General features: G+C 40.9%; 1 protein-coding gene across 6 annotated transcripts; it reads right to left on the bottom strand.

Moving 5' to 3' along the window:
- Positions 1-3,087: 3,087 nt before the first annotated feature.
- On the bottom strand, positions 3,088-25,828 carry RAB23 (RAB23, member RAS oncogene family). 6 transcript variants are annotated; one of them, XM_073336317.2, is made up of 8 exons: positions 25,676-25,828; positions 22,544-22,604; positions 20,035-20,244; positions 18,919-19,004; positions 15,969-16,125; positions 10,469-10,551; positions 9,108-9,200; positions 3,088-8,231 (listed from the first exon to the last, which is right to left on the bottom strand). In XM_073336317.2, exons 3-8 carry the CDS (start codon positions 20,187-20,189, stop codon positions 8,092-8,094), a joined length of 714 nt encoding a protein of 237 aa, XP_073192418.1. In that variant the 5' UTR covers positions 20,190-20,244; positions 22,544-22,604; positions 25,676-25,828; the 3' UTR covers positions 3,088-8,091. The 6 variants fall into 6 exon arrangements, with proteins under 6 accessions (XP_073192418.1, XP_073192420.1, XP_073192421.1 ...); XM_073336319.2 differs by having other exon boundaries at positions 22,545-22,604; positions 25,672-25,828; XM_073336320.2 differs by lacking the exon at positions 25,676-25,828 and adding an exon at positions 24,907-25,048 and having other exon boundaries at positions 22,545-22,604.
- Between the last annotated feature and the right edge of the window lie 1,528 nt (positions 25,829-27,356).

Below are 27,356 nucleotides of genomic sequence, written 5' to 3' on the forward strand. Positions count from 1 at the left end.
CACTGGCGGGGGCCCTGCTGCTGCCAGCCCTCAGACTCCTTAGCTCCTGGCCACCACGGGCGGGGGCCCCGCTGCTATCAGCCAGGGCAGGTGGACGGTGGGGGCCCTGTTGCTATGAGCTGGGGCTGGTGGTGGGAGGCCTGCAGCTCTGAGAGCGTGGCAGGCAGTGGGGCCCGCAGCTCTTAACTGCTGCTTTCAGCTGGGGCAGGGGGTGGGCTCATTGCTGGTAGCCAGGGTATACGCAGCGGGGGCCTCACAAATCTGAGCAGTGGTGGGAACCCTGCTGCTCTCATCTGCCACCTGTGGCACACCCCGCTGCTCTCATCTGCAGCTGTTGCATGGCTCCTGCAGCCGCTGTGGGGGGAGGGGGCAGGAGCTACAAGTCCACTGCTAGAGGAGTTGCCCGCCAGCTTCCTGGCAGGTGGGAATTGTCTGCTTTCTTGGGGGTGGGGGAACTGAGGCTGGCAGGCCCCTGGAGTTGGGGCTTGGGGAGGGAGCACCCTCTGCACCTCCTGACTCACCATCCAATTTGTGGGTCAGACTTTCCTGCCTAGCGGTGGCTCTGCCCCAGAAAGGTCACGGTGCCTTCTCTAAGGGTTCACTCCTCAGTTTCTGCTTGGTCCAGGGAGTCTAACCAAGGCCCTGAGCAATGTGGAATTTCACAAAAAAGAGTCACACATCTCCTACAAGAAGGGGTTACAGCAATTTATTTGAAGACAGACCAAGAGAACAGCAGCAAACAAAAAAATGAGCCAAGTGGCAACATTAAGTGCTAAGCAGCTAGCAGAGCAGTACCCTAAAACATTCCATGGAAGTGGAGGAAAGGTGTTTTGTACATCATACAATGTACCTATTGATTGTATGAGAACGCTGACTCTGGAAAAGGACAAGGGGGCAGGAGCAGTGCATGGACCCTCCCTGGCCACCTATGTGCTTAGGGACTCTAGGGATCTGGCAGCCACTTCCTGGGAGCCATGGTAAGCGCCCCTGGGACCCTGCACCCTGAACCCCTTCTGCACCCCGAACCCCTTCTGCACCCCAACCCCAACTCTGAGCCCTCTCCTATGCCCAAACTCCCTCCCCAGCACCCTGCACCCCAAATCTCTGTTCCAGCCCTGAGCCCCCTCGTGCACCTCAAACCCCTCATCCCTGGCCCCACCCCAGAGTCCACATCCCCAGCTGGAGCCCTCACCACCACCTCCCTCGACAGCCTAACCCACTGCCGCAGCCCTGAAGCCTCTCCCACAACCCAAACCCCTCATCCCCATCCCCACCCGAGAGCCCACACCTGCAGCCAGAGCCCTCAGCTCCCTCCTGCACCCCAACCTCTACCCCAGCCTAGTGAAAGTGAGTGAGGGTGGGGGAGAGTGAGGGACAGAGCGAGCAGAGGCGGGGCCACAAAGAAGAGGCAGAGCCGTGGGGTAGGGGCCGGCCGAGGGTGTTCAGTTGTGTGTGTGTAGAAAGTTGGCAACCCTACGCTCCGGTTGTCAGGGTCAAGCCAGGCCTAGAACTCAGCACAGCTAGCTTTCTTAAGGTAGTGAGCCTCTGTGACAATTTTTGGAATAAGAAAAGGAGTATTTGTGGAACCTTAGAGACTAACCAATTTATTTGAGCATAAGCTTTCGTGAGCTACAGCTCACTTCATCGGATGCTGTAGCTCATGCTCAAATAAATTGGTTAGTCTCTAAGGTGCCACAAGTACTCCTTTTCTTTTTGCGAATACAGACTAACACAGCTTTTACTCTGAAATTTGTGGAATATGTCTGTACAACTTGTGAACTCTTAAGTGAGATTACAAACTCTGTGTACCTTTACCAAGCCACAAATTCCATTTTGAAGATGCAGCTCTTTGTCTTCTCTGTTGTCTTTAGGTTGACCATATTTCCCTATGCTGAATATGGGACACCTGGTAAAACTGCTCAAATTCAAGCCAGTTCAATGGCAACCAATCAGAACTATGCAGTAGCCCCCCACATGCTACAAAAACTCCAGGGCCCACAGGGGGAAAGAGGGGCTTCGGCCATAGGCATAGTATGATTTCTATTTTGGTGGCAGGGGCCAGCAGGGCTCAAGCCAGCTCCATATGGCGGGTCCAGGGAGGCTGTGCCACCTCCACCCCCTGCTTTACTCCGCCTGTCTTGGTTGTGGCGGGAGGGAGACGCCATTGGCCAGTTGCTGGCCAATGGGAACTGCGGGGTGGGGGTGCGCTTGGGGCAGGGGCAGCATGCAGAGGCCCCTGGCTACCCCTACTGCAGGAGATGGAGAGGGGACATGTATGGAGTTGGGTAAGCCCAGACCCCGCTCCCCAGCAGGAGCTCAAGGGCCGGATTAAAACATCTGAAGGGCCAGATGCGGCCCCCAGGCTGTAGTTTGCCCACCCCTGTTCTAGGGCCTGACCACAGTCCTCTTGATTGCAACTCTCAGAGGGGGTGCCTGACAGGAGATCTGTACCCTAAGACAGCAGCAGTGCCTGGATCCTATTCAGTCTCTGGAGGCTCAAAACAAGCAGGGATTCAGCAGCTAGCTCATCTCATATCAGTCTGGAGGTATCTTTTCAGTGAATCAAACATCCTTCTGTTCTATTTCTAACATTTCTTATCCCTAAACGTCTACCATCAGTCACAGGCTTCTAGATCTAAAATGGTGATCTAAGCCCCTCCATTGTGCCGATTGTCTTATCCCAGTCTAATCATAGAACTTCTACTATCTAAAAACAAGGGCAAGTGGTGGTTCTATTGGATTCTCTTCCTAAACTTGTTCATTAAGATGGTTATGATAACTACCTTTTTTCTCCACTGTTGACAGCATATTAATTTGAATCAGTCACACCAGACTCTGGAGTGCATTGCTTCACATGGGACTGTTAGGGAGATGCAGACTTGGTTACACAGCCACAGGGGTATAGCAATTTCTAGCAATTTGATGCCTCAACTATTTAATGTACCTACAGAAGCAGCAACATGCTATGCAGCCCAAACACTATTCAAGTAAGTAATGTTTACAAACTGCTGTGACACAGCTAAATGTCACTTAAAACAGGTTAAAATTAACTTTCAGTGGTTTTATAGAAATAGCACACACAAAGTATTCATTTTGAAACATTTATTTTTCCACTTGTTTGAGTATGAACTATAGGTCATGTTGACATGAATTTCTAAAAAAATAAGTATATTCCATTTACTTGGGTACATGATGGTGATAAAAGGTTATACATTTGATTTGTTTTAACCATTCAGATTCATAGAAATATGCAACTTAGATAAGTCACTTATTAGTAACAATGGATTTTTATTTTAGTGATGAGAGCAATATCCCTTTTGGCCCAAACTAATTTTTTGTTTAATATATTTTGACCAAGTTTAGTCAGCAGCCTATTGTTTCAAATGAGAGAGAAGGAATGCCCACTAGACATATAATATATCACTATTACCCTAATTCTACTGGTAACCTGATACTATTTTTAGTATTACCTAAATAAGGTTCACTTGGCTTTTAGGTCATGGTCTCTCCCATCATACAAAGAGGAATTAACCTTTGAATTTTAATTGCTTGAAAGACTTCTCATCTTTCTGTAATAATGTGTAAAAAGTCTTAAATTTATTACTCTTGCAAGACTCACTGTTAATTCTTCTTACCCATTCTGATTAGGTATTAGGAGTACAATACATACTATTTGTCAATACAGTACAGCTTGAATTTATGAGCCTCAGATTTTACTGAACACATTAATGATCAGTACAAGTGATTTTTCCTTATAGCAATATAGTAAGGCAATTTAATGAAGCTAGCTAACTGGACCATAATTGCTCTTCATGTTACTGAGCAAAATTTTATATAGAGGCATTTAGAAACCTAATGCAGTTTTTGGTATTATCATTGGAATACAATAAACTTATACATTGTGTAGTTGTAAGCGAGAGTACCCACAAGCAGGTTCACCAGTGCAAATAATGAATTCTCATATTACTGATTAACTGATAACCATCAGACTTATGAATTAACATGTTCAAAGTGCATTTTCACTGAGCATTATGCACTGTATATAGGCACAAGCTCTTAGCAGTACAATGTGTTCAACTGCTGAATTCCCTTTAAAGATACAATCTGTAGAAGTGACCAAAAAAGCTACAGTGTAATATAAGCTATAGTCTAATCACTAATTACAAACAAGAGTAAAACAAGTTTAAGTGTAATAAAACAAAAACCAGGGAATCAACTTGAAAATACGGTGATGCACATTTGGACTGAAAGGATACGCTTTGCCTTTAGGAAACAATGAAAAAATCAGAAAGCTCTGAAGCTATAAATTCTATAATTTTTAAAAAGTTAAGTTGGGTTAATCAAGAGAAAATTTAAAATGACTGAAATTGTAACTCAGAGCTTTGTTATTTCCAAAGGAAAATGAATCATAGCCATCCTACTTCGCATCAAATAGCATCCCCTACTGAAAAGTATCATTAAAAAGGCAGGCCTTACTAACGAAGCAAGCCCATTCGCTGAATGGATACAATGAAATAGTAACAGATGTTTCTAAAAATTGCTCCTGTAGTGTATAGACTAGTTTAGTAAACACTCACTTAGCTAAGGCATAACTAATTACTGAAGTTTTCCTTTAATGGCCTTATCAGTTGATAGCAGCACAAACAGTTGTGACAGGGTGCAAGTAATACACCCAGTGCAGAGATTCAAGAGAGGTCACCAGATGTAATTGGAATGCAGTGAGCCTAGTTCCTACTGTACCTATAGAAAAGAACTTCATTTGTTGAGATGGGAACAGTTGTTCATGATTCAGTACGTAAGGATACCCACTGCTGTAGGTTTCTAACAGAGGACCACATCCTTTTCTACAACATTGTCACAATGAGATGCACTGATGGCATTTTGTTACCAGCTCTGTAGGTCTTAGTTTTGGAGAGTAAACCACACTGTCTCTCCAAAATATTTTAATTGAGAGTGCACATTAATGTGTTTCTTTTTTTGTAACATTAGTTTTTAATATAAACTAATCATATGGAGCTGTGAGTACTAATAATTTAAATATGTCTGGTTTCAGAGTTAGAAACTACATCTGAGAGTTGAGTGCCCAAGGAACTCTGCAACTTGCTAGTCTGCTGCTACATATCTGCATGCTAAAATCCTTTAAATTTTTAATTAGCACAAATGCACAATAGACTATCATCCTAATGTCAATTTGTTGCATTCTGCATCACTTCCAGCCATATTGCAAACTGACTCTCCACAACGTTAAAACATAAAATGAAGAGCCACTTTACAGAGAGAGGTGGGAAGGAAAATAACCACACTACTTATTACTTGACTCTGCAACCACTTACACATGTGCTTAACTTTAAGCATGCAAGTAGTCTCCTTGTAATACATTTAAGCTTCCCTCATATTTGGTAAGTCTGACAAGTTTCAGCCTGGTATAGAACCTTTTGTCAAGTTTTCAATCCTGAAAAAAGTGGTTTATAATGACAGACCGTAAACATAACAGTACAAATGGCAATTAGGTGTAATAAAGGCTCTTATTCTTCAGTACTTTGTACAAAGTGAAATAAGGCAAAAACTCAAGTTATAGACAGTCCTGTTTTTTTAAAAACTGTAAAACTGGCAGGCTACTGGCATAATGTAAAAAATTCAACATTAAAAATGTTTGACAAAATTCTGCACAAATATACACTCTACTTAAATCCTAAAATGTTGAGATGTCACATTATGTACGAGATTGATTCTCTTTCTTACCAAATCCTGCTATCTTACTCATGAAATTGACAAGAGGTAAAATTTGGCCCCATTTATACATCCATACAATGATTAAATGCGCTTTTAAAAAATAAAGGCCTTTATCCAACAGAGTATGTAAGAAACACTGCAGTAAGAACCTTTTTTTTTTTTAATAGAAGAGGGATTGAGTGCCTCAATGCCCATCTCATTGCCAGCAATGGGAGATGCAGCAACAGCTTGTCACAGAAACAAGATACTTCACAGGAAATAGACTATACGAACATACAATGCAGCACTTCAGATTATTTTAGTGTCTGTAAGTATCACCACACACACAGTTTACCCACATCAGATTGGTACCAAGAGTACATTTCAGTTTTCATGCTCAAGGTCTCAGAAATTAGCAAGTTACGCTTATTATATGAATTAATGAAAAGGTAAGTCCCTCCTCCAACATATATACAAAGTACTAACAAGAGTGCAGACTTACTGCATTATATGTTTACTTGACAAGAAATTCTCCCATGGTATTGGGAAAAAGTAGAAAAATGATGGACTAAACTGAAAGTATAACTATTAAACCAACCCATTAATGTATAATGAAAATCAGTTACTAATAGGAATTGTGTAGCAATCTATATTGAATACTTACAGCTCCAGGTCATGTAATTTTCACTCTAATACATCCGTTTAAAAACTATTAAAATTCTGAATATCTTAAAGCAGAATATTTTTGCATTTGTTGCTGGCAGAGCTTTGTTGTAGAAAATCCTAGAAAATTAAAATTATACAACACTATACAAAAACAAACAAAATGGATATTTTTAAAATGCATGCTTGGAGAGAACTGGGTGAAAATTTTCAAAAGCATCTTAGTGATTTAGAAGCCTAAGTTATATTGACTTTCAATTAGACTTAGATACCTGAATGTCCACATAGCATGGCAATGCACACGAGAGTGATGTCATTTCCAAAGTGCACCAATGTGTTGTGCACTAACTTGCGCATGCAAATCCTGCTGACATGAACTAAAAGTTCCCTACTGCACGTCTATCTTAATGTGCACTAGGGAATTTTTAGTTCATGCTAGCAGGAATATGGGTCACTTAGGTGCAATCTGGTGTGCTTTAGGAATCATACCCCTCTAATGTGCATTGGTGTGCTGTGTAGGCAAGCCCTATGAGTCACTTCTGAAAACTTTACCCCTTAGATCGGATATTGCAGAATTAGATTTTTAACCTGCGGCATAACTCTGAATATGAGACAGCATTAAAGAGGGTCTCATTAGTTTAATGTGTGATTTAGTCTTCAGCTACAACTTGTTGGATCCTCCAGAACTCAGTTTACACCTATTTCTCAATAGAACCTAAGACATTTTGTTGACACCCCACTCTGCAAATTCAACATACTTTTCATAGTTCATGTAGCATGAACATATTAGATGTCAGCAATATATTTTTAGACAGGAATACAATTGAAATTTTATGGGTTCCATTTAGAGGACTGATATCAGAAACAATACTAACTGTTTACCCTTTTATGACTGACACAAACAAACTTTACAAAAATATCTGTAGTGCATTACAAGATAAAAAGGAAAAAACGTTTTTGGCACACCTCTTCTTAAACCTAAGCTTTAAAGGCCCAAAGTGTAGTGAGTTAATTAATGAACAGAACTCCTTTGGAAAAAGTCTTATTTGAAATGCAAAATTTTAAGAAGTGAAAATAATTTTAAGGATGCTATTTTAATCCAATACTGTATCCTCTTGTGTGGTCTGAGTATTTGTACCAAATATCTACGTGCATACTTTACTTAACATTCATATAATATACAAAACTTATTGCACCAGTAAAATTGCCAGAATATGTATTAGTGTAATCTGACAAATATGATGTCTGCCTTTTGCTTCTCATTTTACTTTTCAGAGTCCTAGTTGACTACCACTCTTCTATCAAATTTGCTGGTAAACTTAGTTGGAAGGAAGCTACTTCACCTTGGGTCATATTAGTATGTACCAATACTTGTAAGCACTATGCTTACATTTTTAATATGCTTAACAATTCAGCCAAACCTATTACATAGCTTTGTACAGTCCTTCAAACAGGAAAAGCTCATCCAATTTAAACAAAATGCACAGAGGCAACAATGGTTCGATATATATATTTTTTTGCCACCGGGGTCTCACTTTACATACAAAATAAACATTGCAACAGCAATATTATTTAAATCCACCATCTATCAAGGATCCTGTAGGTGCAAGGTTTGCGAGAGCACTGGTAAAATACCTCTATAGCTGGCTGTATTCCGTATTTAATTGCACAACTTCATTCTAATGACTGTCATACGTTTTCCTTCCAAAAGTGGTTCTAAGGTATGCTGCAACTGCTAAAAGGACTTCTGTTTTTCTTGGTCCTCTGTTTGTTTGGTCTAAGGTTGATGACATCTCCACCATTAAGTGTACTAGAATTGTGGCCCGAATGACTTCCACCAGCTGTATTAAACACACCTATATAATTTAAAGAAAAAAAGCAGCTATTTCTGTGAATCTCTTTATACCTTTTATATGTTGAATATGCAAAAGCATTTACTAATGCGTAGTAATACATCTCAAACACAAGCTCTTTAATTCCTGAACAGTTATTTATTCTTGTGGTCACTTGCAGTTAGAGTTCAATAAGCTATGTTTCTGAACAAGAGCCAGCTGGAGTTAAATACATGCCACTGTGAGGTTTAATACCAGCACAAAATTTACAGCTAAGGAACTGGACAGTAGCATACTTACTCAGATGCTAATCAGATGGCAACAAACTTATGTTTAGTTGAGTAATACAACAAACAAACATGACAGGGCTTTTAAATTAGCAACTTTTGTTGGGATAAAGGAGAGGAAAAGGGTAGTATAAAAAGAGTGCGTTAAGGAGAAAAAATCAGTGGACTCAAAAGTCCTTTAAAGAACTAAAGTTCAAGGTTTCTTCACAAAAGGCAAAGTTTACAAAGCCCTTCTCATTAAATGCCAGAACTTTCCACAGTGAGTCTCTTGTATATCTGCTCCAGCATGACTAACACTAATACCAATTACATTTAAAAAAAAAAAAAAAGGCAAGTGTCAGGGAAACATCCATTCTCAAGTCCTTACAATGTTTTTCCCAAGAACTGAATAAAAAGGGTAGTTCAGAAACATTGGCCAGCATTGTTAGTACATTAGTTTGACTATATTACAAAAGGATAATAGACAACATAGTAGGGTAGAAAAAAGCTAATTAGGAGCCTGAATCAACTCCCTGTGACTCCAATGGAAGATGGATCAGATCCGTAGGTAATTAATAGCAGGCTTCGTCAGCATAAAATACTGACTTGCTGCAATTTATTGTTGCATACTTACCAATTTTGTTACTACTTGTATGTACTACTTCTGGATCTTCAGCTGTTTGTTGTTTGAGCTTTTGAAGATATTTTTCAGCCAAATATTTAAAAACTGAAATACAAAAAAAGATACTTAGAGCATGAGATCCAAGATAGGGATCTCCACATGGACATCTCTGCAAAGCTTCATAATAGATGAGCTCATCTTAGTATTACAGATTCGTTTTGATTACAAAGCTGAGTTATAAGCACCTGATTTGATACTAGGGGTCCCAGTCCCAGATTCCATGTAGGCAGATCGTTGTACCAGTACAGAGCATCACTAACTTCCACATGGGTCTACCCATAGTCACTTGCAAGATCAGGGTTATATATAGTTTGTTATGCTTTATACCACAGTGCACGGGTACATACATGTTGTCATAAAGATTACAACTTGTAGATACTGTTAAAATAAGGTAGCATCTTTAAGCATTTACTACACATAGGTCTTACAGCAAGTGTTTATAATAGAACAGCAATCATGTAAAACAAGATCTAAAAAGAATTTTAAAAAAATTGGGCAATGAGTATTCTCAGTACTAATTTAACTGTTGCTACATTGATGAGGATAGGACTGTGAGTAGTCTACTATATGTGGGAATTTTCAGAAGCCATACACAGTATCAACAAATATCTGCAGTTGTTTAGTAATGTACTTTAATAATACACAAATAGGTAGATTTTTAAATTTGTTTATTTTTCCCTTGCAAATTTGTTTACCAGGATGAAAATCTAAGTGAAAAGGAGAAATAGTGCACTTCTGGATCTTGTGTGGTGATATAAGAAATGAGATTAAATGAGAATGACAGAATGCCCTATAAATGCTAGAAAGGCACTGCCTGGAATATATTACTATTATGAAACTGAATTTATGCATAAAAATAGCAGTATTATAGAAGTTTGTACGACATTACTAACAGACAGCTGCATTCATGTTCAAAGTTTTTCAGCAATTACGTTCAACTGTACACTGTTGAACAACTTGGAATCTATAAATACTTAAGCTTTATCAGTAAAATTTTCAGAGCCTAATTCCCATTGAAAGCCAATAGGATTTAGATATCTAAATCACTTAAGGTAAAAGTAAAATTTTCAAAACTGCTTAAGTGTGGAAGAAAAACAGAAGAGAACTACAAGTAAAGAAAAAAAAATGTTACATAACTGTATCAAGTGACAATCAAATTTAAGATGTCATTCCTACTGTGACTATAGTGCAGTGCCAGGAAATGAGAGTTGCCAAAAACATTATAAAACCAGTAGATTAGTTTCCAGGCTACACAGATGTGCAATGCTACATGGCAAAGGACAGGACAGAATCCTATATTTGCCATCTCTTACCTTCAGTTACATTTAGGTCCTCTTTCACGGACACTCGGTAGAATCTTAACTTTAACTTTTTTGCCAATGCTTCTGCCTCTTCACTGCACAACAGAAAAAACTTGTAAATACTAATTTGTATATTATACCAGTGTTTATCAATACTGTACGCAAAATTATTTGGAATTAATTTAGTCAGAAGATCAGGTGAGGAGGTAGCTACTCTTTAATTACTTTATGACCTGTCCACTTTAAACAACGAGATGTTTTGCTGGAGCATTCCTTTTCAATTAAGAGTTGTTACATTTTCATGTCTATTTGATTGTGTTTTAAAAAAACCTCCCTGGCAGTAGAGAGATGGGTGTCATAAAAGCCAAAGGGCAGGAGGTTGCAACTAATCAAGAAAACAGATTAGGATGGCCTGAATGAAAATTTTAGTAATATGAACAGAGACAAGTAAGATCTCAGAGATGGTCTTACGGCGGGGGGGGGGGGGGGGGGGGGAAGCAGATTGGAAGGGACCAAAGAGCTCGAAAAAATAAACCTGAAGCAAGGTTAAACAGGGTGCATTTCAATGAGTTTAAAGAGGAAAGGCAGAAGACAGGGCAGTAGCTGGAAAGGGATGAGGGTGGGTTTTTTGGTTTGTTAAAGTAAGGGGAGACCATAGTATGCTTGTATTGTGAGGGGAAAACTTGAGAGTGAAATTTTAAGGAGTTCAGAGAGGGCATGAAAACTGGGACAAGGGATGTCATGAGGTGGGAAGAGATGAGAAGGAAGGTTTACAGAAGTAAAAGAAGTGAGAAATCTCAGTGTTGGTGACACGGATGAAAGAGGAGGTCACATCTGATCTTGTTTATTTTCTCTTTGAAAATCAGTAATATCCTGTGTGGGTGAAGGAAGGGGAAGTTGAGCTTTAGGAGGATATCAAAGGGGGACAACAGGAATCGAGGACAGTCAGCGTAGGAAACAATGAGAGGGAGAAGTAGTTTAGCTAGACCAGGAAAACTGCAGAACTAAAGGAGGGGAGACTGAATTAATAGTAGAATTATTCAGCATGGTCATCCAACTTTCTCCACAGGCACAAATAAGTAGAGGAAGTGGATGCTGGGTGGAATGAGACTTGCAGTTTCTGAGTTTGATTCCAGGGTGAGGGAGAGAATGGAACAGAATGAATTGACAATTCAGTCTATGGAAGAGAGAACAGGGAAGAGGGAACGGAGAGTGACTGAGTTTGTGGATGTTAATGGGTTGGAAATTTCTAGAATATGAAATATAGTACTTTGATAAAACATGAGTATATGAAAGAACATTTTCAAGAGAAAACAAAAGCAAACATATAAAGGCACATTTTAAAATCTGTTTAACACAGTTTGGCCACTGTGTGCATTCACTAACCAAACTAGAGTATATAATGTTGTCAAGGTTCCTCCCCCACTCTGAACGCTAGGGTACAGATGTGGAGACCTGCATGAAAACCTCCTAAGCTTATCTTTACCAGCTTAGGTCAAAACTTCCCCAAGGTACAAAATATTCCACCCTTTGTCCTTGGATTGGCCGCTACCACCACCAAACTAATACTGGTTACTGGGGAAGAGCTGTTTGGAAACTTCTTTCCCCCCAAAATACTTCCCAAAACCTTGCACCCCACTTCCTGGACAAGGTTTGGTAAAAAGCCTCACCAATTTGCCTAGGTGACTACAGACCCAGACCCTTGGATCTTAAGAACAATGAACAATCCTCCCAACACTTGCACCCCCCCTTTCCTGGGAAATGTTGGATAAAAAGCCTCACCAATTTGCATAGGTGACCACAGACCCAAACCCTTGGATCTGAGAACAATGAAAAAGCATTCAGTTTTCTTACAAGAAGACTTTTAATAGAAATAGAAGTAAATAGAAGTAAAGAAATCACCTCTGTAAAATTAGGACGGTAGATACCTTACAGGGTAATTAGATTCAAAACATAGAGAACCCCTCTAGGCAAAACCTTAAGTTACAAAAAAGATACACAGACAGAAATAGTTATTCTATTCAGCACAATTCTTTTCTCAGCCATTTAAAGAAATCATAATCTAACACATACCTAGCTAGATTACTTACTAAAAGTTCTAAGACTCCATTCCTGGTCTATCCCTGGCAGAAACAGCATACAGACAGACAGAGACCCTTTGTTTCTCTCCCTCCTCCCAGCTTTTGAAAGTATCTTGTCTCCTCATTGGTCATTTTGGTCAGGTGCCAGCGAGGTTACCTTTAGCTTCTTAACCCTTTACAGGTGAGAGGAGCTTTCCCCTGGTCAGGAGGGATTTCAAAGGGGTTTACCCTTCCCTTTATATTTATGACATGTAATGGCCCCTTAACCTCACAGCCATGATATGTAAATTCGTTAATGAGCACTCCAATGATTGGGACCTAGTGTTGCAGCAGTTGCTCTTTGCCTACAGAGCTGTACCACACCCCAGTTTAGGGTTTTCCCCATTTGAACTTGTATATGGCCGTGAGGTTAAGGGGCCATTACAGTTGGTGAAGCAGCAATGGGAGGGATTTACACCTTCTCCAGGAACTAACATTCTGGACTTTGTAACCAACCTACAAAACACCCTCCGAACCTCTTTAGCCCTTGCTAGAGAAAACTTACAGGATGCTCAAAAAGAGCAAAAAGCTTGGTACGATAAACATGCCAGAGAGCATTCCTTCAAAGTAGGAGACCAGGTCATGATCTTAAAGGCGCTCCAGGCCCATAAAATGGAAGCATCGTGGGAAGGGCCATTCACGGTCCAGGAGCGCCTGGGAGCTGTTAATTATCTCATAGCATTCCCCACCTCCAACCGAAAGCCTAAGGTGTACCATATTAATTCTCTAAAGCCCTTTTATCCCAGAGAATTAAAGGTTTGTCAGTTTACAGCCCAGGGAGGAGACGACGCTGAGTGGCCTGAAGGTGTCTACTATGAAGGGAAATGTGCTGGTGGTGTGGAAGAGGTGAACCTCTCCATGACCCTTGAGCGTATGCAGCGACAGCAGATCAAGGAGCTGTGCACTAGCTACGCGCCAACGTTCTCAGCCACCCCAGGACTGACTGAACGGGCATACCACTCCATTGACACAGGTAATGCTCACCCAATTAGAGTCCAACCTTACCGGGTGTCTCCTCAAGCTAAAACTGCTATAGAACGGGAGATCCAGGATATGTTACAGATGGGTGTAATCCGCCCCTCTGGAAGTGCATGGGCATCTCCAGTGGTTCTAGTTCCCAAACCAGATGGGGAAATAAGTTTTTGCGTGGACTACCGTAAGCTAAATGCTGTAACTCGCCCAGACAACTATCCAATGCCACGCACAGAGGAACTATTAGAGAAACTGGGACGGGCCCAGTTCATCTCTACCTTGGACTTAACCAAGGGGTACTGGCAGGCCTAAACAGAGTGACTTACCTTGGGCACCAGGTGGGTCAAGGAACTACCAGCCCCCTACAGGCCAAAGTGGCCTGTCCCAAAGTCAAAGAAACAGGTTCAATCCTTCTTAGGCTTGGCCGGTTATTACAGACGATTTGTACCGCAATACAGCCAAATCGCCGCCCCACTGACAGACCTAACCAAAAAGAAACAGCCAAATGCTGTTCAGCGGACCGAAAAGTGTCAGAAGGCCTTTAACAAGCTTAAAGCGACACTCATGTCTGACCCTGTACTAAGGGCCCCAGACTTTGACAAACCATTCCTAGTAACCACAGATGCGTCCAAGCGTGGTGTGGGAGCAGTTTTAATGCAGGAAGGACCTGATCAAGAATTCCACCCTGTAGTGTTTCTCAGCAAAAAACTGTCTGAGAGGGAAAGCAACTGGTCAGTCACTGAAAAAGAATGTTACGCCATTGTCTACGCTCTGGAAAAGCTACGCCCATATGTTTGGGGACGGCGTTTCCACCTGCAAACCGACCATGCTGCACTGAAGTGGCTTCACATCGTCAAGGAAACTAACAAAAAACTTCTTCGGTGGAGTTTAGCTCTCCAAGATTTTGATTTCGACATCCAACACATCTCAGGAGCTTCTAACAAAGTGGCTGATGCACTCTCCCGTGAAAGTTTCCCAGAATCAACTGATTAAAATAGTCCTTGAGATGTAGAAAATATTGTTAGTCTTTATGTACTTGGTAGTATATTTAGAGATGCATGTGTCTTATTAACTCTGTTTTTCCTAGAGCTCCAGGAAGAAATCCCAGCCAGTGTTTCACCCTAGCTGGGATTTGGGGGGCGTGTCATAAATATAAAGGGAAGGGTAAACCGCTTTGAAATCCCTCCTGGCCAGAGGAAAAAATCCTCTCACCTATAAAGGGTTAAGAAGCTAAAGGTAACCTCGCTGGCACCTGACCAAAATGACCAATGAGGAGACAAGGTACTTTCAAAAGCTGGGAGGAGGGAGAGAAACAAAGGGTCTGTGTGTCTGTTTATATGCTGGTTTCTGCCAGGGATAGACCAGGAATGGAGTCTTAGAACTTTTAGTAAGTAATCTAGCTAGGTATGTGTTAGATTATGATTTCTTTAAATGGCTGAGAAAAGAATTGTGCTGAATAGAATAACTATTTCTGTCTGTGTATCTTTTTTGTAACTTAAGGTTTTGCCTAGAGGGGTTCTCTGTGTTTTGAATCTAATTACCCTGTAAGGTATCTACCATCCTGATTTTACAGGGGGGATTTCTTTACTTCTATTTCTATTAAAAGTCTTCTTGTAAGAAAACTGAATGCTTTTTCATTATTCTCAGATCCAAGGGTTTGGGTCAGTAGTCACCTATGCAAATTGGTGAGGCTTTTTATCCAACATTTCCCAGGAAAGTAGGGGGGTGTGTGCAAGTGTTGGGAGGATTATTCATTGTTCTTAAGATCCAAGGGTCTGGGTCTATAGTCGAGGGAGCGGAGAGTGACTGAGTTTGTGGATGTTAATGGGTTGTAAATTTCTAGAATATGGAAATATAGTACTTTGATAAAACATGAGTATATGAAAGAACAATTTCAAGAGAAAACAAAAGCAAACATATAAAGGCACATTTTAAAATCTGTTTAACACAGTTTGGCCACTGTGTGCATTCACTAACCAAACTAGAGTATAAAATGTGGTTGGGCTACAACTGAGTTTAACAACTATTGTAAAATTGGGCTGCAGAGAAGGCATATTTTACAGTTGCCTGAGTACAAAATGGAGTAATTTCTCATTTTGGCCCAACCAGACTATTTGTGGTGTTTTCTGCTCATTTTTGAAGGTGCTTAGAAGACAACAGAAAATAAAAAGAGAACTTGAAGTGAGCACTAAGTCTCTAATCTGGCAAACACATAAGTACATGAATAACTTTACTCATGGGAGTAGCACCACTAAGGTTTGTGGAATTATCCAAGCAGGTTGCAGAATTAGGCCCTAGGTTTGGAAATTTAGTAAACATATGATTACATTAGTCTTCACCATCAACTCCCATAGATTTTGAAAAATAAAAGACTGCAATAAATCCTCCGATTTAAGAAGACAATATGATGAAACTCCTACTTCTTTATACAAGAGTCATCCAGGAGGTCAATCTTATTCTGCACAAGCACTGTGGGAATGTCTCCAACTTCAGCCACTACTTTCTCCTTCCAGGTGGGGATTGTTTCAAAAGAGTCCCTGTCAGTGGTAGAAAATACAAGCACACAAGCCTGGGCTCCTAAAAACAAAGACAAATTATCAATTAAGAAAGAGAAAAATAAAGACAAACCTATAAAAAGATATTTGGGATATGGTGGCTTTTCATTTCATTTCAGAAGGGCAGAGTTTTATTTCTGTATTGTGTCAAAATGATGGTTAGGGAGCCTCAAAGTAAGATTAATAGACTGTCATCTTATTTTGTCATTAATACTGTTCAAGATAGTTGTCATTCTGCTACCTTTCAAGCTACTCCAGCAGGCAGAGAAAGGTGGGGGAGGGCGGAAGAGATGTGTTTGTCTGTTGCTCATTTTTACTAATATGGGAGGCTTCTCAGATACTACAGTAAGAGCCATATAAGTACCTAGGTAATCTTTAATATCTGTAAAGATACTTCATACTGTAAGTATGCCATCTACTTCTGAGATTGTTACATTTAGATTACAAATTCATGTGAAAAAATGCTGTAGCAATTTGTTTTTTGGAGGTTTTTTGCTTGAAAAGTTAAAATTTTCAGGATTCTGTTTTGTTTTATGAACGAATATTTTTCCCAAAGAGCTTTAAAAAAAAGTTAATTTCTAATTCATGCACATTTCCGTCATGTCATTTGGAAGGAAATGACCAAAATTTTACAACATTTATACACAGTGGCAGCAACTCTTTTGCTATTGTGATGGTACTGCCAATAGATTGTCAATGGGCTAATGAATGTGTTACTGGTAAAGTGGCTGACAGTCATTACTGAAAATATGAGTCAATGGTCTTTTGATTATCCAGTGGCCCAAAGGCATCAGCAAGCTTGAACACATAGGGAACCTTGAGGATTTATATTCCTTTCAAAACTTCTGTTTAATAGTTACGATTATAATGCTGGATACTTGTTATCCACAAATATTTTTGTGAGTTCTGCTTGGCCTCCAGGATACCCTGTGGCAGATATCTTACTGGGCACTTTGTGGAAAAATATTTCATTTAATCAATGTGACTTTTCCAAGTTTCAGCTTCATTGAATATCCCTTTGTTATTATATGAGAGCAAGTAGAATGTCTCAATCTAGTTTTTCTAAACCATTCATTGTGTATACTTTTCTCAGGTCCCTCCTTATTCATTTTCTCACTAAGGTGAAACAGGCACAAATTTTCCAGTCTAATCTTCACCTGAGGATTTTTCCATGATATGACCCTAAATATCCTCATCACCCATCTTCAATACCCCTCTATTTCTGCTATATATCTTTTTTCCTATACAGTGACAAAAACTCCACATAGTATACCAGGTAAGGGCATTCCACTGAGATATATAATGACATTATATTATTTTCCATATTATTCCCTATCCTATTCCTTATGTATCCATCATCTCGTTTGCTTATTTGACCACAGCTACATATTGGGCAGTGGTCTTAATTGAGGTATCCACAGTGATGTCCAGGTCTTTTTCCTGAGCTGATACACTTTTTTGATTCTAAATTATTTCTTTGTGTAGATCAAATTATTCCCTCCAATGTGTCATTACCTTGTATTTGTGAACACTGAATTTCATCTGCCTTGTTGCCCATTCACCTACCTTAGTTAGGGGTCTTTGAAACTCAGAAATGCTACAGGGCAGGCACCACCTTCTGGAAGCCACATCTTGCTCAGTTTTAACACAGTTACTGTGGCTACAGAAGCCTTTTAAGATATCCCCACATCCAGATTGGACTCCTGGGAGACCCCTGCACCATTTCCTTCTGAATGTTGCAGCACAGAGGTGACTTGCAACATGTTTTTGAAGGGAGAATGTGGGAGGGAAGGGTCCTCAAGTGAAGACATGATTTTTCTTTAAGATTGCTGAAATACAGCCCAAAGTTTAACTTGGCATCAGAGTTCACTGAAAACTACAAAAGGGCAGATATAGTCCTTACTCAGGCAAATTCCTATTAATGTCAAAAAGAGCTGGCTGGAATAAAAATTAAGTAGAGACCCTTAGAATTTCTCCCCAAGGTATACAAAATGCTATATAATCCTTATAAAGAAAAGATAGTACAGAGCTGCTCACCAAATACAAATTACAAGTAGGTAGATATAGATGAATTAACTCCTCACTCACACATCTCAAGGCAGATCATCATCCATTTTGATGCACCTGAACTAGATGGCAAACATGACCATATGACATGACACCAATAACAGCCACATAGCAGGATAATGCAGAAAGATGGCTATAGAATCAAACAAGTGTCTACGCCAATGTCTTTCAATTTTTCCACTGAGTGCTATGGCTCACCAGAATTCTTTTTGAAGTCTATTTAAATCGCTATACACTAAGTACTTTTATAGTGACTTATTTTTTAAATGAGTGGGATATAGGAGCAAGCAATATTATTTCCACTTTAATTTTTCTTTTTTTATCCATGATAAATTCTGGTGTTAGAAGGACTTGTGTAATTACACATACACAAAAAGGTTCTGACACCAAATCCTCCCTTCTCCCCCCCTCACCTTATCCTTCTGGCTTCAGAAATCTATCCAGCCATTAGACTAATTATGTTCTATCCTATTTAAATGGGAGCTCTGTGAATTTTGCATTCAATGGCACTTACTGAAGTCTGATATACTGCATGTCTGGGAATAAATGCTCAAGAATCTGAAAAGGTTCCCTCCCATTTGAAAAAAAGAGGAATAGTGTGGATAACTGAACTGGTCTTCGCATTGCCGTTAAATATAAAACATCCCTACTACTCAAAAAAGAAAGTTGATTAGGCCAACTGTATTACATTTTTCTCAAGTTACCTATAAAAAATAAAGATCAAGATGTAAAATATAGGGTTTTTTACCTCTATAATAGGCCTTAGTTATTGCATCAAACTCCTCTTGACCTGCTGTGTCCCACAACATCAGCCTGACATCTTCATCATTTACTCTGAAATAAATGGAATAAATATTTCATCAACACACTGAATACAGAGACTCAAGACGAAAGAGACACTCAGAATAAAGCACACATGTATTAAAATATTTCTCTTCTTTATAATGTATTTGGGATGAGAATGGAAAATAAAAATTTATTTTTCATCATTGATACTGTTTACTTTTTTGCACTTCATTCTGCTTGGACAGAGAAAAAAAGGACGAGTCTCGTTAGCATTGCACTAAATCATATGAGCCATAGAGATACTCAGAGGAGTCCGGTGGCACCTTAAAGACTAACAGATTTATTTGGGCATAAGCTTTCGTTGGTAAAAACCCCACTTCAGATGCATGGAGTGCAATAGTGCAATGCTGTTGAGCTCAAATTTCCAATAGTACAGAAAATGTTCAAAGACAAAAAACAGACAAAAATCATGTTTTTTAAAATTCATACTGGGTTTTGTAAATCCGGTGTCAAAAGAAAACCTATGCTCCTGGACAGTGCTCCTTCAACACATTTATTTATTTTATCTGCTTAGGTGATCTGTGAACTTATGTTTTTCATTACCTTAATACCTTCCCCTCCTTTAAATATGATTAGATATCATCTGCTTACACTATCAATAGTGTAAGAATCTGAAACAGCTATTTGAAACCATTTTACATACTAAACTCCTGCTTTCATTTTTAACCACATAACTTATAACAAATGTTTCCTTGTATTTAAACAAGGAATGTAAATAAAAATCAGTAGTTCCACATATACAAACAAACCTTCTTAGACAAGTCATCAAGTAGGTCTGAAAGGTTGAGTTTTATTTTTTATTTCAAATTATAAATCTTGTATTTGCGTGGAAAACTGAGTGATCCAATTACTGTGCATATGCTTCACTTTTAGCCCTCTGAACAAGACGTTAAAACAAAAAATCCCCCAGGCTTTAGTCTGGGAGATGGTTTGAGTTCCAAATCTCCACATGCCTGCTAATCACAACAGCACTAAGAAAATAAAGGCATAAGTTGCATGACATCTGCTGAATACATACTGAATTTGTCTCTCCAGGAAATCCACTCCAATAGTTTTCTTGTAGTCTTTTGTAAAAATTCCTTTGCAATATCTCTGAATCATACTGGACTTCCCAACTGCTCCGTTTCCTACCACCACCACCTTGATGGCCACCTCCATATCCTCCTCCAACATCTCTGCAGCTGAGAACCTCTAGTTACTTCAGGAGCATGAATTTTATCTCCCAGATCTGTAATTGAAGTAAATATTATGTTAATAAAAATATCATAAATAGAAAGAGGTCTTGTAAATAGGCACTGGGCTGGACTCAAGATCTGGTTTCAATTTTCAGTTCTTCTACAGACTTCTTGTGTGACTTTGGGAAAATCACTTTGTATCTCAGTGCCTCAGTTCTCCAGCTATAAAATAGGGCTAAAAATTAGTGCTGTAAATTAATCGCAGCTAACTCACGTGATTAATTTTTTTTTGAGTTAATCATGATTTTAAAAAAATCAAACGCCATTAAATTGCACTGTTAAACAATAGAATACCAATTGAAATGTATTAAATATTTTTGGATTTTTAAAATATTTTCAAATATATTGACTTCTATTACAACACAGAATACAAAGTGTACAGTGCTCACTTTATATTATTATTTTGGATTACAAATATTGTACTGTAAAAATGATAAAAGAAATTGTATTTTACAATTCACCTCATACAAGTACTGTAGTTCAGTCTCTTTATCGTGAAAGTAGAACTTACAAATGTAGATTTTTTCTGTTACATAACTGCACTAAAAAAAAAACCAAAGTCCACTCAGTCCTGCTTCTTGTTCAGCCAATCACTAAGATAAACAGGTTTGTTTACATGTATGGGAGATACTGTTACTTGCTGCTTATTTACGTCACCTGAAAGTGAGAAAAGGCGTTTGCATAGCACTTTTGTAGCCAACATTGTAAGGTATTTACGTGCCACATATGCTAAATATTCGTGTGCCCCTTCATGTTTTGGCCACCATTCCAGAAGACATGTTTCCATGCTGATGATGCTCGTTAAAAAAATAAATACTGTTAATTAACTTTGTGAATTAACTCCTAGGGGAAGAACTGTATGTCTCCTGCTCTGTTTTACCCACATTTCATGTTATAGCAGTCTTGGATGATGACCCAGCACATGTTCGTTTTAAGAACATTTTCACAGCAGATTTCACAAAACGCAAAGAAGGTACCAATGTGAGATTTCCAAAAATAGCTACAGCACTGGACCCAAGATTTAAGAATCTGAAGTGCTGTCCAAAATCTGAGAGGGACAAGGTGTGGAGCATGCTTTCAAAAGTCTTAAAAGAGCAACACTCCAATAAAACAGTCGTTTCCAATTGTGGAAACTACAGAACCCGAACCACCAAAAAACAAAATCAACCTTCAGCTGGTGGCATCTGACTCAGATGATGAAAATGAACATGCGTCAGTCCACTCTGCTTCGCTCAAGCAGAACCCATCATCAGCATGGACGAATGTCCTCTGGAATGGTGGTTGAAGCATGAAGAGACATATGAAACTTTAGCGCATCTGGCACATAAATAACTTGCAACGCCAACTATAACAGTGCCATGTGAATGCCTGTTCTCACTTTCAGGTGACTTTGTAAACAAAAAGCAGGAAACATTACAATTTGCAGGAGATAAACTTGTTTTTCTGAGTGATTGGCTGAACAAGAAGTAGAACTGAGTGGAGTTGTAGGCTCTAAAGTTTTACACTGTTTTATTTCTGAATGCAGGGTTTTTTTGGTATATAATTCTACTTTTGTAAGTTCAACTTTCATGATAAAGAGATTGCACTACAGTACTTGTATTAGGTGAAGTGAAAAATACTGTTTCTTTTGTTTTTTACAGTGCAAATATTTTAATCAAAAATAAATAGAAAGTGAGCACTTTATACTTTGTATTCTGTGTTATAATTAAAATCAACATATTTGAAAATGTAGAAAATATCCAAAAATATTTAAATAAATGGTATTCTATTATTGTTTAGCAGCGTGATTATTTGTGCAATTAATCATGATTTTTTTAATCACTTGACAACCCTAATAAAAATACTTCTTTTGTTTGTCTTGCTTATTTAGATTGAACTGTTAAGGGCAGGGATGGTTTCTTACTATGTTTGTACAGAGCCCAGTACAACGGGCTCCTATCTCTGTTTGGGTTTCTAAGCACTACCATGATACAAATAATACATAGCCGTAGTAACAACAGGGCAGAGCTGAAAGCACACAGTTTTTACAAAAGATGATAAAAGTTTAGCATTATTTCTATTCTAACATGTACTTTGTGTAAACTCTAAAAATAAGTTATGTTGCTATGTGCCACAAGCTGCTTATGAAGCTAGAGCTACTATTGGTCTTAAGGAACTTTACAAATCTGCTATTTGGCAAATACACAATCTACAATGTATTACCTTATGACAAGGAAGAAATATGCATCCAAAATAAACAAAGGCAAATACATGAGTTTTTGGTGTCTTTTGTTCTTACAGTTAGAAACTTAACTGAATTTGTGGTATCCTATTGACAGAATTTCTCCTTGGCAGCTTCGAAGCCAACATCTGCCTAAAAGGAGAGTTTACGGAAAAAAAGATCTTTTGGTCTCAGCAGGCTGTATAAATGGGGAAACCATATTCTTCTATTATGCAAATACCTGCATTTTGGTTACAAGAGATGTATTTAGCTTATACTCCCCAGATTCCATTTCTAATAGGTATACCAGGCCTGCTACTGCTTCCACTAAACTCATTTAGACTTTTGCCTTTGACCTCAATAAGAACAGGATTAGGACCTAAATTCACACCTATTTCCCCTATCTCTGCTTCTAATACCCACATATGTATCTCATACGGATTCCTCAGGAAGTGTTTGACTATACAATTAGTAAATTTTTGATTCCAAAGCCATATGCCTTATACTGATTCTTGTTAATCAGTCTGAACAGCAATTCTTTCTCAGGGAATGAACAAATACCACTTTCAGGCAAGTTTAGGCACTGAAATGGTTTACTTATCCTTTGACATGGTAATAAGCACTCACCAAGACTCAAGTTATTTATTATAGTATATTTAAAAATAATGTGGGATTGTGTTGTCATGTTTGTACAGCAGTTTTATATTAAGCAGAATTGTCAATCAAACAATTTTTATAATGTTATCATGATACTGCACTTACTTCACAATAGCTTCTATGCTTTGTCAATTTTGTATTTTCTTCCTTTAAAATATTAGGGAATTCTGAATTATTTTATATCAAGAAAATAACTGAAGTCAGACTTGAATTTAAAGAATGTCCTCTCCACAAAGTTCAAATCAAAAGTGAAGTGATTAAGGAATAATTACCATGTAAACCCATGTCAAAGTTATTATTTATATTCTGTTAGCACCCACACTGAGCTAGGCATTGCCCACTATACACAGATTCTAAAGGGAGGGGCAAAGTTTTTAAAAAAAAATCAAGGTAACTTTGGTATGTTACCAAAATAAGCTGCACCACTGCAAAATCAGCTTTGCTCTGGGGCAGCAGCTCTTCATTAGGAGTTTACACCAGCATAATGGCAACGATGCAAATTTCCATAACTGTAAACAGGACCAAATTACTAGTGTAAATGGGCAAAGCTCACAGACAGATTTTTAGTAATGTGCAGCTCTTGCATGAACTAAATTTCTAATGTGAAAGCACAGAAAAATTTAAAGTTAAACATGTTCTGAACATGCTTCATTCTGAGGTGGCAACGAGTACTTCACATACACTTGAAATTAGCAGTGGGTGGTGATGAACAAATCTGAATTTACACCCATAAAATGCAAAGTCTCCTATGAGTAATGAAAGCACTGCTTATTGCAGTATTTGGATATTATAAAATGAATAACTAGCATTTCTATAATATTAAGTACCTTTTGTGAGATAAGCATTTCCCCATTTTTAAAGAAGGGAAAATAGAGTGATAAAGGGACTTGTCCAAGACCACACACTGGCAGAGCTGGAATGCCTGATCCCCTCCCCTTTTCTCATCCATGTAAGCAGTGATGCCACAAGGATTGCAAAAGTGTGGGGGCCAAACTTGGCCTGGCTGCCCCCCATCATGACCATAAGGCAGCTTGGCCAAATTTCAGTGAGTGGTATGGTGACCCGGTGCACAGGTTTGCAACGCCACTCAAAACTGGCCCAGCGCCCGCCCCCTTGACATGACAGAAAGGTGGCCAGGCCAAGGGAAAGTGTCAGTTGTTACACCACCCAGCTCTGGTCAGGGGCTAAGGGACAGGGGCAGGACCCCTGGCCTCCACCCCATTGTGCTGCTTCTGAGTTCAGGTTCTCAAAATAGGGGGCATGCCCCACATCTAAAAAGTGTGAAGGGACGGCTCTTTAGTTCTTCCATCTCCAGCACCCCTGCATGTAAGCAGTATTTAAGTACCACTATACTATCTCTTACTGTAGTAAATATAGTTATGACACATATATACATTTTTAGGGAATAATCACAAAGAATAACTAAAATTCCAAGTAAATTGAAGACATTGGAAGCTGTCTTGTCATTTTCAGTCACTGCTTATACTCTATACAGAAAGACATTTATCTGGGAGAACTATCAAGGTATCTGCACAAACAAAACTGTAGCGTCCAAACGCTTGTACTATTGGATTTCTAAAGGATGCTTAGGCTGGTCCCAAGTGTAACTGTGATAAATCCTACGCTTCCCCATTGCAGCAATACCGCTATTACGGGAACAGGATGATCGCAGCCGGTCTAATACATGCGGTCTCCTTAACCCCTCCCTATGTTGTTCTTTTCAGGGCATTTCCACACTCACTTGCTCCCCTTCCCTAGGTAAATCAAGCACCCCACACAAGCCACTTTCGTTCCCTACCGAGTCCAGGGCAAGCCAGCCAGCGTACGCCACGCCGCGCCCCGTCCGCCCGGACTGCAGGGCAGGCAGGGCCCTGCCCATCAGGCACAGTGCGACCCCACGGCGACCAGCGCCCCTCCCCACCGCCGTGTACCATCCTCCCAGAGCAGGGCAACCCGACCCCGCGGGGGCTGCCTGCCAACCCCACAGGCGGCAGCAACAGCACCCCCACCACCTCCACCCAGGAGTTACCAAGCCGTGCGCGCCCAGTCCGCTTCTCCTCCACCTACTCCCGTCCCATCCCCGCCCCGACCCCGCACCCGAGAGCGTCACCCCGCTCCTCCGCACCCCGCTCTGCGCTCCCCACGGCATCCCAGCGGGCCTGACCCCGCTCCCCCGACCCCGGCTCCCCGCATCCCAGCCCCGCTCTCCCCCTCAAATCCAGCCCCGACCCCGCTCCCCCGACCCCGGCTCCCCGCATCCCAGCCCCGCTCTCCCCCTCAAATCCAGCCCCGACCCCGCTCCCCCGACCCCGGCCCCCCGCATCCCAGCCCCGCTCTCCCCCTCAAATCCAGCCCCGACCCCGCTCCCCCGACCCCGGCTCCCCGCATCCCAGCCCCGCTCTCCCCCTCAAATCCAGCCCCGACCCCGCTCCCCCGACCCCGGCCCCCCGCATCCCAGCCCCGCTCTTCCCCTCAAATCCAGCCCCGACCCCGCTCCCCCGACCCCGGCTCCGCGCCCCTCCGGTGCTGCACCCCAGCCGCGCCCCCCGCCCCCGTGGCTCACCGACCCGCTCGGAGGCGCTGGCCGTGGGAAGCGGGGGGGCCGCTGCAGGCTGAGCGGCTGCGGCTCCGTCTCCGAGACCCGGAGGCGGGAGGAAGCCGCGCAGCAGAGGCAACCCAACCCGGACGCACATCCCGGCTCCCGCACCCGGAAACACCGTCAGGGCCGCGGGCTCGGCGCGGAGGGGTCCCCGCCCGTTGCCTCCGCCTGCCGGAGCGTCTTTGTCCAGCGACAGCGGCGGCCCCTCCGCAGGGAGTAAAGTGGAGCAGGGCCCCTGGGCTTCCCTCGCTGTGGTCAGCCTCTGAGGTGGACCTGGGTTGTGGCTCCGGAGGAGGTTGGCTCCAGGGTTCTGGTGCAGGCCCGTTATATAAACTAGAACCGGCTGTGGAGTGTGGCATTAAACTACAACAGCCCCTAAAGTAATGGAGGAGAGTTGGTGGGCGGGCGCTGCTCACAGCTGGGTATTTGGGGCATGGGGAGAGCTGATCTGAATGCTTGAAAACTCTCCCAAAGGTAGAGGAATCCTCCCCAAATGCCAGAGGTAGAGTCAGAGTGAGCCCTGCCTAATCCCCAGTCTAGTGGTCTCCGGACTCTACCTCACCATCCAAAAGAGTGAGATGGTACAGGTGGACTGGACTGGCTTGCATGGGGTTGCACTCACTAGACTGTGCCTTGAATTAATGGATTATCATGGAAGATTAGGGTTGGAAGAGACCTCAGGAGGTCATCTAGTCCATCCAACCTCCTGCTCAAAGCAGGACCAACTAAATCATCTCAGCCAGGGCTCTGTCAAGCCAGGCCTTAAAAACCTCCAAGGATGGCGATTCCACCACCTTCCTAGGTAACCAATTCCAGTGCTTCACCACCCTCCTAGTTAAGTAGTGGATCCTAATATCCAACCTAGATCTCCCACACTGCAACTTGAGACCATTGCTCCTTGTTCTGTCATCTGCCAGCACTGAAAACAGCTGAGCTCCATCCTCTTATCAGTGAACTCAAGGCACCTAATGCGTTTGTAGAGGCTAATCTGGACACTGAGACTCCTTCCTTCTAGGCTTCACATGTGTGAAATGTAAGGACCAGTCTAGGGCCCCTCAAAAGTCTAGTAGATATAAACCCTGTGATGCTTTCTGGCTCCAGAGTAAACAATATGGAGAATCATATTGAACCCGCTCACTCTCATGACCCTTAAAAAATACCAGACAAGGGGAGAGAAACTGTTTTATGACTAAAATCTCAAATGTGCTAATTTCTGAACATAGAGACAAGTGAAGAATTGTGTTGTTATGCTATTAAAATGTGTGATTATCCACATTGTTTGGTGTGTGACCCTCAGCCTTATTTGCACACTATTCAAACCCTGCTTTGAAATCACAATTATTAATTTCTTTATGTTTTTATGGTGCTCATTACTGCAGGATTGCAGTGCTGTACAGATACAAATGAATCTATTTTCACAACACATGAAGTAAGGTGGTATTATTATGCCACTTTTACAGATGGGGAACCGAAGTACAGAGAGATTAAAGTCAAGAGTCTGTTAATGTTGGGTGCCCAATTTGAGATAGCTAGGGCCTGAGTTTTCAGACTATATGTTATATAGCACTTATTATGTAAAGAACAACACTCCCATTGTGATTCCAATTGTCATGGTTAGTTCTCAGCACAACATTTTGATTAAAACACTA

The sequence above is a fragment of the Lepidochelys kempii genome, chromosome 3 (genome assembly GCF_965140285.1).
Source record: "Lepidochelys kempii isolate rLepKem1 chromosome 3, rLepKem1.hap1, whole genome shotgun sequence".
NCBI classification, from domain to species: Eukaryota; Metazoa; Chordata; order Testudines; family Cheloniidae; genus Lepidochelys; species Lepidochelys kempii.

Bases quoted from the DNA above. Each gene is read 5' to 3' on its own strand.
- RAB23 (XM_073336318.2), bottom strand. From the start codon at position 20,189: ATGTTGGAGGAGGATATGGAGGTGGCCATCAAGGTGGTGGTGGTAGGA. The intron at 9,201-10,468 runs GTAAGAGATGGC...TTTGTATTTCAG, and splicing joins GGACCTAAATGTAACTGAAG to TTTTTAAATATTTGGCTGAA. The intron at 8,232-9,107 runs GTAAGTATGCAA...TAAATTATATAG, and splicing joins TACAAGTAGTAACAAAATTG to GTGTGTTTAATACAGCTGGT.